This window comes from Trachymyrmex septentrionalis, unplaced genomic scaffold (assembly GCF_001594115.1).
Source record: "Trachymyrmex septentrionalis isolate Tsep2-gDNA-1 unplaced genomic scaffold, Tsep1.0 scaffold11, whole genome shotgun sequence".
Lineage (NCBI taxonomy): Eukaryota > Metazoa > Arthropoda > Insecta > Hymenoptera > Formicidae > Trachymyrmex > Trachymyrmex septentrionalis.
In genome coordinates, this window is record NW_017304228.1 from 5,055,985 (window position 1) to 5,069,208 (window position 13,224).

At 36.9% G+C, this 13,224-nt stretch overlaps 3 protein-coding genes across 8 annotated transcripts in view; 1 reads left to right on the forward strand and 2 right to left on the reverse strand.

Moving 5' to 3' along the window:
* Nucleotides 1-13,181, forward strand: part of LOC108749807 (procollagen-lysine,2-oxoglutarate 5-dioxygenase 3) — a 17,090-nt gene extending 3,909 nt beyond the window's left edge. For 3 of the 4 annotated variants that reach the window (XM_018488791.1, XM_018488786.1, XM_018488796.1), the window contains exons 4-11: nucleotides 4,901-5,132; nucleotides 5,315-5,655; nucleotides 6,145-6,598; nucleotides 7,009-7,236; nucleotides 11,254-11,575; nucleotides 11,655-11,759; nucleotides 11,857-12,003; nucleotides 12,674-13,181. In XM_018488791.1, coding sequence (XP_018344293.1) covers nucleotides 4,901-5,132; nucleotides 5,315-5,655; nucleotides 6,145-6,598; nucleotides 7,009-7,236; nucleotides 11,254-11,575; nucleotides 11,655-11,759; nucleotides 11,857-12,003; nucleotides 12,674-12,958 — 2,114 coding nt within the window. In that variant the 3' untranslated portion in view covers nucleotides 12,959-13,181. Of the gene's footprint in view, nucleotides 1-1,384; nucleotides 1,809-4,900; nucleotides 5,133-5,314; nucleotides 5,656-6,144; nucleotides 6,599-7,008; nucleotides 7,237-11,253; nucleotides 11,576-11,654; nucleotides 11,760-11,856; nucleotides 12,004-12,673 lie in introns of those variants that run through there. The other variant, XM_018488803.1, reaches the window with a different exon arrangement.
* LOC108749859 (immunoglobulin domain-containing protein oig-4-like) lies at nucleotides 7,249-9,145 on the reverse strand. 2 transcript variants are annotated; one of them, XR_001939396.1, is made up of 5 exons: nucleotides 8,796-9,145; nucleotides 8,381-8,563; nucleotides 7,859-8,008; nucleotides 7,495-7,711; nucleotides 7,249-7,416 (listed from the first exon to the last, which is right to left on the reverse strand). XR_001939396.1 is itself a non-coding variant. In XM_018488853.1 (4 exons), the coding sequence occupies exons 2-4, from the start codon at nucleotides 8,555-8,557 to the stop codon at nucleotides 7,553-7,555; spliced, it is 486 nt and encodes a 161-aa protein (XP_018344355.1). In that variant the 5' UTR covers nucleotides 8,558-8,563; nucleotides 8,796-9,144; the 3' UTR covers nucleotides 7,249-7,552. The 2 variants fall into 2 exon arrangements, 1 of the variants encoding a protein (XP_018344355.1); XM_018488853.1 differs by having other exon boundaries at nucleotides 7,249-7,711; nucleotides 8,796-9,144.
* On the reverse strand, nucleotides 9,684-11,141 carry LOC108749847 (immunoglobulin domain-containing protein oig-4-like). 2 transcript variants are annotated; one of them, XM_018488831.1, is made up of 4 exons: nucleotides 10,883-11,141; nucleotides 10,394-10,581; nucleotides 10,167-10,316; nucleotides 9,685-10,047 (listed from the first exon to the last, which is right to left on the reverse strand). In XM_018488831.1, the coding sequence occupies exons 2-4, from the start codon at nucleotides 10,574-10,576 to the stop codon at nucleotides 9,889-9,891; spliced, it is 492 nt and encodes a 163-aa protein (XP_018344333.1). In that variant the 5' UTR covers nucleotides 10,577-10,581; nucleotides 10,883-11,141; the 3' UTR covers nucleotides 9,685-9,888. The 2 variants fall into 2 exon arrangements, with proteins under 2 accessions (XP_018344343.1, XP_018344333.1); XM_018488841.1 differs by lacking the exon at nucleotides 10,883-11,141 and having other exon boundaries at nucleotides 9,684-10,047; nucleotides 10,394-10,659.
* Nucleotides 13,182-13,224: the final 43 nt, after the last annotated feature.

Below are 13,224 nucleotides of genomic sequence, written 5' to 3' on the forward strand. Positions count from 1 at the left end.
TCTGAATCTGAAGAAATGGCTGGAAAAAGATACACTTCAAATACGGAGGTCATCACTGAGACAAATGTTTATTTTGAAGAGTTAGAAAAATTGTATTACTGAAGGTCTAAAGAAGTTGAAATATCGTTGGTCTAAGTGTATTGACTTACAAGGGGACTATCGAAAAATAAAAAAAATTTTTCCAAAAATCATATGTTTTCCTTGTCAGGCCGAGAACTTTTCGAACTACCCTCGTATATGTGGATTCTAAAATATTCTAATAATTTCTGAAGAAAATTGATAAAACCCGGAAACATTCATTTTTTAATCTTTTTTTTTTGGAAATCTTTACAAATTTAAAATACGACAAATTCTTAAAAATAGATTTGAGGATTTTTTTCACCAGGGATGTGCGGATGCTTCATTGATTTTGATAGATATATTGAAGTGCGATCCTTTTCGCAATCGCCACGAAATCTCGAGGAGTAATATTAATACTTATTTTGATCTAAAAACGTGAGAAAATACGAAGCTCGATTTTTTTCATAACATTAATAAAAAAATATCAGCAAAAAATCTTTTTTTTATTTTATTGATCGAAAAAGCCGGTAAATCGTGTTTATCATGTGCCAACCGTTCAGGAAAATGTTTCATGTCCTTATGGTTTCTTCATAGTTCTTATATTTTTTTTTTACAGACTGTTTATAACAGTCTGACAACAAATAATTTTATGTATAGAATTGTTGTATACATTTAATTTATCATATTATAGTTTTTACATTTATATTTAATTATGTTAACTCTTATGTGCCCTATACATCTTTGTATTGTGTCTTTTAACAAACGATTTGATTAAAATCCTAAAACAGAAGAGAGAGGTATATACTTCTTCCCTGCATATATATTATCTTACTTTAACTTAAATACTGTTTCATTCTAAAATTTTAATCAAGGCTCGCGCGCGGTTCCACCAATGTGAGATTAACTTAATCTTAGTTTAACTTACTATTTATTTCTTTTAATTTTAAAAAGATAAGGAATAAATTGAACCGAGATTAAAGTTAATCTTACATTTGGTGAAACTGAATTTAAAATATAAAATTATAAAATGAGATAATATAAATTAAAGTGAGATAGTATATATGTATATATATATGGAGAAATTATATATATATCTTTCTCTCTCGTAAGTTTTTAAAAACTCGTAGCCAGACTCTGTTACAGTCTCTAGTTTTCTTATAATTTTCTTATGATTTATGATAAAACATTATAAATCATAAGAAAACTATAAGAAAATTAGAGATTCTAACAGAATTTTTCACGAGCGATTTTCAAAATTCTCCTTATATATAGTTTCCTCATCATGCTCTCATAATCTCATGATCTCATGGTCTTCTGTCCTTGAGAATGACAAGCCTGTAGATACTCGACGTACTCCGAACTTTTAAACTTCTCCAAGATTCGACGTAGAGAACCACTGCACGATCCTCGCGTGTCCATCATGTTGAAAATATGCCGCGGGCGCTGCAATTCCTGATTACGGCTCTGCAGCTGCACGACGGACGGTTTCCGTCAGTCTCCATGCTCTTGGTGTTGCCGTATTGGTGCGCAGTCGGCGTCAAGCGACGCCAAGCGACGGACGTGGATGTGTGTCACCGACGAGCGGTGCAGATCACCCCGGGGATTCTGTCAGCCAGTGCACTCGTGAGAGAGAAAGAGAGACAGTGAGATGTTCGGCAGCAAGGGAACGACGATCGGATGCTGGCTCGTGTGGTGCTACATCTTCCTGACGTACCACGTGGTCAGCGAGGCACCAGCCAATGTTAATGGTATGACGCGATCGCCCTTTCAGACCAGAATGGATGAATCCATGCACTCCATGCGTATCATGAGAGAGATCGATACAGAGGGAGAGAAGGAGAAGGAAAGACAGGGAGACGGTCCACGGCAAGCTGAATCTGTCAAAAAATAACAAAAGTTTAAAAAGTTGACAGTTAGGAAATAGCTAGAGGTAGATACAGATTCCGATGTACTTATTTGGACTGAGTATAAAATTCAGATGGTTGCATGTGAGTAATTAAGTTCCTGAGTCACTGATGTATTTTCTTCACTTGAAATGCAATAGTGTATCTTCAATTATTTGAAGATAAATAGAAGAAAAGGAAAGATGAGACGCAATTGAGAAAACCAGATCTATTGCATACAATTATGCATAACAGAAATGAGTTATTTCATAACTCTTTAATAGAATGTATACTGAATTATTAATGAAAAATTAATAAGAAAACTTCTTTCAATGCTCTTATTTGGACTAAATGTAATTTTTGGACGATTGTATATGAATTATCAAACTATCCTTAGTCGTCCATATTATATTTTCTGCACTTGAAATGTAACAGTCTATTAAAAAAGAAAAAGTCTATTAAAGAAGGAAAAGTAAAATTGCAATTTAAAAAATTAGGTCTATTGCAATTATGCATAACATGGATGAAGGCTTTATATTTCACAGTTTTTTAATAGTGTCTATATTAATGAAACATTAATGAAAAAGAGCTTTAATTTTAATTAAGTCTAAACTTCAGATGATTATTTGTGATCTATTAAATCTCTGTCGCGCTTACATTATATTTTCTTCGAAATGTGATTATATTTTTAGGCAAATGAAAAAAGAAAAAAATACAAATACAGTTGAGAAAGCCAGATCTATTACTTGCAATTGTGCACAACATGGATGCAAAATTATTATTTCACAGCTCTCTTTAATATATTATTAATACATCAAATATATTTTTCATTAATATATTATTAATGAAAAAAGAATATATATATAGTTATGAAGTTTTCTATAAAAAATATATTATCAGAATCGTTTACAACAATAGTGAAAAGAGAATTGAAGTTTCAATATCAAAGGAGTCTTTGACGGATTCTTCTACAGCTCTCTTCTTCTTTTATTATTTTTTTTTATTCTTTTAAAACCGGTGTTCCGAACACCCACGCGTCAGTTCAGATGGAAATTCTTTTGGAGAATCCTACCTTAATCACGATCGCATCTCTTCGATTTTCTTAAGAAAGCAGTCGCAAGCTTATTTACGACCGAAAATGACTTGAATAATACGTATTTATTTATCATTTGGAAGGGAAAGTGGAGAAATGATCAACGTAGACCGCAGTTCGATTGGCGACGAGTTCGGCTCTTTTTAACTCCTCCAGGCGACGCGTGCCTGAAATAATACTTTATCCGCAAGACACACTTTACATAGCTCGTTACCTTCACTAACATCAGCTTAAACAAAATGCTAACAACTATATAATAATCTTGGAAAATTTTACGCACTGTTTCTATTTGCTATGGAACAAAAGTTTTAAATGTATAATTATATTTAATTTTATGACGGTCGTATGTTTGATTAATTGAATTGAAACAATTTCCAAATTAATGTTGAGTCGAAGAACAGTCAAGAAAGGGGTCACAAAGGCTATCTATGGAATACATGATCTCAAGTCGAATATATCTCATTGCGTAATCGCCTTTTAATCGCTGCTTGAATGATTATAAACGCTGCTCTTTAGTTTTATCATAATAGTATGAACACAATAATGTCTGTTATATTAAAACAAACTGCGGCTTCTATATGATTCATGCATAGAGAAATATAATTTATCATTCAAGTCTCTCAACGAGGATTGAATGATATAATGAACACATGACGTGATCGTTTCGTTTATGGAACGTGAACTAATTTAATTAATTCGACTCCGTTCTTTTGGCATGCAACCGGACCGGTTCTTATCATTACATTTCCGGCGTTGCTCATCGCGCAAGCAGATGCGCGAGACTCGAGAGATACTCTAATTATTATTATAAATTTTTTTATTCAGCGACGTTTTATAATTCGTTAAATTAACACTGATCGTTTATTTCAACTGATATAACTACTAGATCATTTCATTTTATCATTGACAGCATTCAGCAGAATAAGTAATAACTTAAATAAACTTTGTAACTGTTGTAAGATTTTTTTAATATGATTATTTTTGCTCTTATATAATTCTTCACTGAATCTAAATATAATATATACTAATCATATTTAAAAAAAATACGATAATTGCAAAGCTGCTGAACACAGTTATTAACACATTGTACGCATTTTTAATTTTACAATTTTCTTGTAAATCATTCCTAGGAGGCTGTTATTTTAACAATTTTCTTTTTCCTTTAATCGCCTTCGAAACGAAATGCTCTGAAAGCGCGTTTCCTCCAATTTCCATGGGTTCTGCGTTCTAAGAATATCTTGTGTTGCTTGCGTAAGTATATATCGACAGCTTAGTAATACAAGCGCTGGAGACGCGTGTTCTCTCTCAATACAGCCAGCGTATGTGCTGCGGCTGTTGTGGGCGCTACTTCTCGGCATGACATCACGAGTTTGGCGTAATGTAAACGAGTTCACCGGCTGGGTGAACAATGAAGGAATCGATACATCGTAGTCCCGATGCACAAGCACGGTTCATCCTCGAATATCGCTCGCAACAATTCTTTTTCAATCCGCTTAATCTTCTTTCCTATATGAGTTTGACAATTTAAACTCTTTAACAAGACAAAGAAAAAATTTTTGTAAAGATATGATTGAAAGTAATTTCTGTATGTTGTATACTCTTTGACAAAAGAAGTTACACACAGATTTAAATAAAAAGCCATTATTTCAGAAACGTTGACAGATACAGCAAAACATCACAGGATTCTTTTAATTTTCTTCGACGAGACCTGTGATAAAAATGTTATGTGTTGAAAACATGCCTATCATTGAGAAAACGATCTCAATGTTTAGACCTATGCGTAACTTTTTTTGTTAAAAAGTGTGTTTCGATTATCATGTTCTAATTCTTCATCTCACAGTTAATTATAATATATATTTTTTAGATGTCCTGGTATTTACCGTTGCTTCCAACGAAACAGATGGCTTCAGAAGGTACCTGAGATCGGCCGAGATTCATGGATTTCATGATAAATTGAACATCCTTGGTCTAGGCGAGCCTTGGAAAGGCGGTAACGTTGTGCGATATGCCGGTGGTGGATACAAAATTAATCTCCTCAGGAAAGCCTTGGAGGATTATCAGAATGATGAAAAGAAGATTATTTTGTTCACTGATAGGTGGGTACATCCCTGATAATATGGAATATCTCAACAACAATATTGCAGCAATATTGAAACATTCTAGTAATATTGTAAGAGTTGCAATGTTATTGCATTATTGCTGGAGTGTCCTGGGTCATATAAACTATTCTGTTACCGCAGAGAAGATATTTTATAATATGTATATTTCCTGCTTTTAGCTATGACGTTATATTTCTTGGCGATCTATCCACCATCGTCGAGCGTTTCCTGGATACCGACGCTCGAGTCTTATTTTCCGCGGAGGCGTATTGTTGGCCGGATAAATCCCTGGCGACTCAGTATCCGCCCGTATCAAGGGGCAAACGATACTTGAATTCCGGTGGTTTCATCGGTTATGCATCCGATGTGTATAAGATCTTAGAGACCGCTGTTATCAAGGACGAAGATGACGATCAGTTATTCTACACGATCGTATATCTGCAAGATGAGCTCAGGTTACGGTACAAGATCAAGCTAGATCACAAATCTGAGATATTTCAAAATCTCTACGGTGCGGTAGGTAAGAGCAAGCGAAATCCGCAACAAAGAGCGTATACAGTAATTGTATTTTATTCAACCAAGTATGTCAAAAATAAATTTTGTCAGATGTTTGCTACAAATTTTGTCGATCAAATTTGATACACATTCTGTTATATTATTCGATGTTAGCATTAGTGACAGATATGAAATAAAATCTACTCACGTAATATGAGAATAAATTGCTAGCAAAAACTTTGCAAGCTTGTTGACAGCTGACAACTTGCCGCAAATTGATTACAAAAACTCAAAACTAAAACTGGCCAAAGTTTTGCTTGGTTTATGTAGAAACTGTCTTGGAGATCTTTAGGTTTGTCGACAATTTCCCCTCACATTATGTCAGCAAAACAAGCTTGCAAACACCAAGTTAACGCCAATTTGTTAATTTTTTTGATTGATTTTGTCAGCAATTTGTAAATAATTGCTAACATTTTGTTGACTGGATAATTATCATTATTATTGTCTTTTACAGCCGATGTGGAGCTGAGGTTCAAGGGAGAAGAGGCTTATCTTCAAAACATTGTTTACAACACAGTACCCCTCGTGCTTCATGGCAACGGACCCAGCAAGCTGGTCTTAAATTCCTTGGGCAATTATCTGGCCCGCGCTTGGACGCCGGATGAGGGGTGTTTGGCGTGCTGGGACCAAACCATTGAACTCGACAAGATCAAACCGAAAACATATCCGGTTATTCTAATAGCCATTTTTATCGAGCGTCCTACGCCGTTTCTGGAAGAATTCTTCCGAGCTATTTATCATCAATACTATCCAAAGTCAAAGTTACATCTGTTTGTTCACAACAACGTTCCCTATCACGAAGACGTGGTGGATGATTTTTTTGAGAAAATTGGCCAGGAATATCTGAGCGCGAAGCGAATATTGCCGAGCGACGATGTCAGCGAGGTTGACGCGAGGAAGTTGGCAATGTAAGCAGAGGTCGTAACTTTGCTATAATTTAAAGCACAGACTTTTATACCGCTAACATCTAGTAAATTCGCGGTAAAATATGAAGTTGATAGCTATATTTACTGAGGGATAATATGCAGTATGCAGTAAGAATATGTGATTTAATCTAAATAAATAAAAGATAATATTTATAATTTTAAACAAAAATATTGAAAAATGGCTATAACATGTTGCATATGTGATAATAAAATTTGATTTTTATCTAACACTAAATATAACGATATGAGTTTATTATAAAGATCGGTGTAAATGATCCATAATACATAAAAGTCTGTGATTTAAAGATTCGAGGCGTACACTATTTAACGTTAGAGCGAGTGAAGGGACGCGTGACATTTACAGGAATGCTAAAAAGCGGTCTGTTTCACAGGGAGCATTGCTTGTTGAAGGAGTGTTCCGGATATCTGTCGATCGACGCAGTCGCGCATCTGAACAATGAGCACACGTTGAAGTTACTGGTGGAACAGCAGAGAGGGATCGTCGCGCCCTTGCTCATACGACCATTTAAAGCGTGGAGCAATTTCTGGGGCGCCATAACGGATGACGGATTTTATGCGCGGAGTTTCGATTACATGGAAATAATAAAAAATGAACGCAGGTAAAGCGAAACATACAAATATCAATCCTCTATATTTTTCGCTTGAACTACAATATGTACGCATGAAGAAAAGGAAGCGTCGATTATTATTCTAGATAGACGCCAATTTCAACGCTGCGCTTCGATAAGATCGAGAACAATTTCTCGCATTCCGGATTAGGACAAGGTTTTAATCTCCTTCTGCAAGTCATACAATGTCGCTCTAAATCGTTTTTTTTTTTTTAGGATCTATCGTAAAAAGTTCACGTGTTACCTGACCTTTATATGTTTTCTTATCTAATTGTACGTGTTTGTTGCGATTTCCCATACATTCGCACTAATCGAAAGCGATGGAGAAGTCAGTCTTGAAAGACCTTCGATCGATGCTGTACATATTATCCGCCGTGCACTCATAGACCCCCGCATCCATTTGAGTAGCGGGATCGATTTCGAGTTTCGATTTCACTTTATCAGGACCGACTTGCCACTCGTGTATCTGCAGAATATGAAATGCCATTAGTAATGATAAAATATCAAGCCATTATTGATTGTAGATGCAACTCAATTGACTGCTCTTTGCAGTTCCGCAGTTAATAATTTTACATTGTTGCTTTTTATATTGAAGATGCATATATTCACTGACATGTAGATAGTGATGCGTGTAAATCTCGGCGCCATCCTTGAACCACGTAACATGCGGACGTGGATTGCCACGAGCAACGCAGAGGAAAGCTATTTTGTGTCCCAAGACGTACTCTAGATCGAAATGCGACGCCAGAAGTATCTTGGCTCCCTAAACAAAATTAATATACACCGGTGATAATAAGAGAAAGTTACATTGAGACTTTAGATTAAATTGAGACAGTAATCTCTTTCTTATTGTATTGCACTTAGAAAAAAAAACAATGATAGTAATCATATCAATGATAATGTATTTAAGTTTTATATGAGAATTAATATGCATAGTTGAATAAATTATCTTGTAATTATTCTACTATAAAATAATTTATTTAATTACATTATGTATATTAATTTTACACAATATAAAACTTATATAATTGTCATTTATATAGTTGTCGTCATTGTCATTATGTTTTTCTCTGAATTAGATCCTAGAGTGCAAGAACAGAAACGTTCCTCTCGAGCAATCTCTTTTTCTACGTACGTTATTATTGTTGTAATACTGATCGCTTTCCGGATCGCGATACTTTCCGGTAATGGGCAATCCAATTTGCACACGGGACTTGCTCCTGCTCCTTCCTCGTCCTCTTCTACCAAGTGTCTCTTGACAATTGAGCAATAATATACCCAACAGGATTAGCAACAGCATGGAGCGTGACATGATAATCTAATAAGAGTGGAATAGAATGAAACATTACACATAATATCTTATGCGATTTTTCAAATTTGTAGATTCGTATATCGCTCGTGCCACTTGATTTTGGATTGAAATGATCCACAATTAACACGAATCGAGATTAAAGTCTTATTATTATGAGATTGTAGAAAGGTGCGGAAAATGCTAAAATGTCGCCTGATGTTATTATTTATTGCAACGGAGATAGACTGAGGATACTCACTGTACGTTGTAGCGTTCGTAGATCACACGGAACTCCGATGTAACTGACAGTCACCTACTCATTACTCCCCTAGTGTCCTCTCGCATCTATTACAGACTTATATGCAGATAATGTATGTCGGGCTATATGCACAGCGGTTATTCCTTTGCACTACATGATCGCCACCAATTCCTATCAAATATGCAGAGCGCTTATCCATTAATTTAACCATTTGTCCATTCTTTCCGGATGACTCAGATTTCCGGTACAATTGCAAGTGACTTTTAAATTAGTTATCTGCGACGCGTCTTAATTAAAATTTGCAACAATATGTCACACGTATTCAAATTCAAGAATTAAAACCGGAAAACAAAAGCTGTATAGAGGAGAAATAACTGTAATTATTATATATAGTATTAGTATAATATTCATGCAGATTGTTTATTTCACACTGTGCTATAAATTGTCGCAGTCATTGGTGACGCAGCGAGAGAAGTACGCCCTTCCATGCCACTGTCGCGCATTGCAATTGCCTTGTTAAATTTGCAGTGATGGACCATTTTCGATATATTCCTCGCGTCACATATCCCCTTATAACAGTCAATCATGCTTTAACGAATTGGGGGGAACCATCGGATTTGTTTTCGTATCTTCGCACGTCCGTTGATGATCCAAAAGAGGTCTGTTTTGTTCATGTCAGAAGGAAAAAGATAAATTGTTATGACCTTAATTTTTACGTCGCTGACGCCACGTAGAAAGTTGGACTAATTTCTTAAATATCACGACCGCCTTCTGAGGAGGGTAGAAAAGCAATTAACAATAACATAACATCAGTGTTAAAATTTTGTACTCAACAATGTAACTGTTATGTAACAAATACGTAATATTTATATTATTGAGTGTAAAATTGTAATTGATGTTGTTACTAGTTTTAATGGGTTATCTCCCTTATTAATTTGGATTTGAGCTTTATCAAGTACACAAACTAACTACTTATCAAATAAAAATCTATCATGTAACAAATCAATAACAAATTGTCTATATCTATTTTCACACAGGATATTAGTTGTTCTAATACTATGGCGATCGCGGAGCTATCCATCAGGAAAAACGTTCAATACGAGATCATGACGTAATCCGTTCTGAAGCCTCTGCGATCGACGGCATACTGATTGTCCGCCTGGCACTCGTAATATCCGGCGTCCTTCTGCGTCGCAGGATCGATCTCCATTTTTGACTTTATCGTGTCATTACCAACAGGCCACTCGTGCACCTGACAATTCAAACGATCTCCAGATTCTCGCGATTATCCGAGAAATCAATTTTCCATCTTTAACAGTGGACTTCTTTTAGGGAAGACCAGTTCCAGATCTTAATTGTGGATTAGCTTACCTGGAAGAACTTGTGATGATACAGCTCGATCCCGTCCTTCAGCCAGGTGATCTCCGGTCTTGGGACACCGATCGCCATACAGAAGAACGTAATCTTTCTGCCCAGCATGTAGTCCAGCTCGAAGTGGGATGCCTTCACGATCTTGGCACCCTACGAAAGACCCGAGAAATGGTATCACTAGATCGCGGCACAGATACACAAGATACACACATCCATCGTCAACTCACATCCTTGTTCTCGTAATAGTGCGTACTCGCAGGATTTCGATTGGGGATCAGGATGTGCATTCGCGAGCCGAATAGTCTTCCTCGACCGCGGCCTCTCCCTCTACCACCGCCGCCCTTCGCCGCTTCTGTGCTTATCATTAGGGCCGCTAATAGAAGCAAATAGAGTAGCCAGCATCTCGTCATTTGATCTATAACCAGAGTGAACTAGAGAAACTTGGACGACTGAAGAGTAACCAACAACGCACGCGGGCCTTGTCACGATCACTTTATATACCTTATCGCGAACTCATTTATCACTATTATATAGTATTATCCACTACTCTTTTTATATGCATATATATTACATTATAGTGTTATATCGATTCGCGATCGTGAGAAATTCGATGATGAGATCAATGAATCGGGCAGGCAATAACGTGCCAATTTACAATGTAATCGCAGCGCAACGCAATTCATCAACGTGCACAAAGAGCATTTCGCTATTCTTACCAGGAAGATTTTTCTTACGGAGGACTTGGCTGATCTCTGGCACGAGCGTATTACGGATCCGCTAGGTCCTACCACCTAAAATACGAATGAAACCACGAGGCGACGCGCGCAGTCACACGCTGATGTACTGAGTTATGAATCTCAATTGGATAATTATGCATAACTCATTGCCAAGTATGTTCAACGGCCAATCGCGGCTACCACTGCGATCACCTTACAAAACACTTAAGCGACGACCTCCGGAAAACAAATGCCATCGTGCCCAGCCGTGGGGCAAACAAGTGCTCTCTGCTAGTTGCGCTCGTTGTACGCCTTCTCCGAAGCGCTCCTCTGATATACAATTCGCCGAATCACGTTGATGCCTGTTTCAGGGGACTGTGGAACGTGCCGTTCGTCAGTAACTGCTACTTGATCAACGCAACGATTATAGCAAACAAGGCGACCCGGCCAACCTACGAGACTGGCGACCTGGACACGGAGATGGCATTCGCCCATGGAAATCGACAGCGGGGCCTGTTTATGTACGTCAATAATCGACTGGAGTTCGGCCATCTCGTCGATCCTGATACCTACGACATCCGACTCATCTATCCGGACATGTACCAGATCATAGAAAATAAATTAGACTGGGAGAAAAGATACATTCATCCGAATTACAGTGAGAACTTCAATCCCAACAACAAGCCGATACAGGTAAAGATGATTAGTACAAAAGTTCTCTTAATTATCACTTCTCTACTACCTAGTTCCTGTTCAACTTGATTTTTTGCAGCCATGTCCGGACGTCTATTGGTTTCCCATTGTTAATCTCAGGTTTACCAAGGAGCTCGTAGGAATTGTTGAGACTTTCGGACAATGGTCGGATGGAACTAATCACGTAAGTTGAGAGAAATACTTCTTATGAGTCTTTTATCGCCAATTAGCTTAGTAACATTATTAGAATTCTTGTACTGTGCGATTTACTTTCTTGGCAGGATCCACGATTGTCGGGTGGCTACGAAAACGTGCCAACCCGCGATATTCACATGAACCAAATTCAGTACGATCAACAATGGTTATATTTCTTGAAAGAATACGTTAGGCCGTTGCAGGAGCTCGTCTTCACCGGCTACTTTCACGATGTAAGATTTATTTATGTTCACTGATCTTTTTAGGATTCTCGATTGGAATCCGGATACGAAGCGGTACCAACTCGTGATATTCACATGAATCAAGTCGGTCTCCAGGACGCCTGGTTAAAGTTTCTAAAAGATTATGTCAATCCCTTACAAGAACATGTCTTTACAGGATATGATGACTACGTAAGATTTTGAAATTTGGGTATATGGAAGGGATCTTATTTCGCACAGATCTCACAATGGTACATGCACTCGCTAAAAGCACACGGTTTAATTAGCTAGGTTGTACCGCTTCGTAGCAAGTGATTGGGATCTCTGTGTTGTATGTATGTAGATTTTTCAATTAAGGAACAATTAATAACTTAAGACCCCCAAGTAACACTCGATTGATATCTTAACTGAGATTTGATGAAAGTTTCACTGAATTTTATGTCGATTTTACGTAACTGTGCATGTTATTTGAGAATCCAAATAGAACAAGTCACGATAACATCAAAACGTTAAAATAAATCATGAAAATAAATAATCAAAAATATATTTTTAATAATCATTTTGAAGTCATTTTGACACAGTCATGATAACTTTTTGTTCTATGCTTGGGAAATGTATCATTCAAAGTTGCTGTAAATCATTTTACTTGGAATCATATGTTATACTAATTTTATGTCGATAGCCACCACGGTCTCTCATGAATTTTGTTGTGAGATATCGCCCGGACGAGCAACCATCCTTGAGACCGCATCATGATTCTTCGACCTACACCATCAACATCGCCCTGAATCAAGCGGGAGTGGATTATGAGGGCGGTGGATGCAAGTTCATCCGATACAATTGCTCGGTTACCGACACGAAGCCAGGTTGGATGCTGATGCACCCTGGAAGACTGACACACTATCACGAGGGATTACTAGTGACTGCGGGCACACGTTACATCATGATCTCTTTCGTGGATCCGTGATAGAATCCTACTGTGAATCTATAAACTATCGCTTATTAAAAAATGTATCAAGAACCTGCCACTGTATTAAGAACGAAAAGTATCAAAAAAAGAGAAAGTTAGCGCACGGTATCGTAATTTCTACAGAGACGTGTTATTATTGTTGTCGACGTCAATTGTCACTAATGGACTGAATAGTGCATTTAACAGATGTGTGAAAGCTGCTTATATATATAATAAATATATACAATATATACATATATATATATATATATATATATATATAT

Excerpts from the sequence above, each read along its gene's own strand:
- LOC108749859 (XM_018488853.1), bottom strand. The coding sequence starts at position 8,557 with ATGTCACGCTCCATGCTGTTGCTAATCCTGTTGGGTATATTATTGCTC. Across the intron at positions 8,009-8,380 it reads AGTATTACAACAATAATAAC|GGAGCCAAGATACTTCTGGC; the intron begins GTACGTAGAAAA and ends AATTTTGTTTAG. Across the intron at positions 7,712-7,858 it reads ACACGCATCACTATCTACAT|ATACACGAGTGGCAAGTCGG; the intron begins GTCAGTGAATAT and ends CATATTCTGCAG.
- LOC108749847 (XM_018488841.1), bottom strand. The coding sequence starts at position 10,576 with ATGACGAGATGCTGGCTACTCTATTTGCTTCTATTAGCGGCCCTAATG. Across the intron at positions 10,317-10,393 it reads ACTATTACGAGAACAAGGAT|GGTGCCAAGATCGTGAAGGC; the intron begins GTGAGTTGACGA and ends GGTCTTTCGTAG. Across the intron at positions 10,048-10,166 it reads ATCATCACAAGTTCTTCCAG|GTGCACGAGTGGCCTGTTGG; the intron begins GTAAGCTAATCC and ends TTGAATTGTCAG.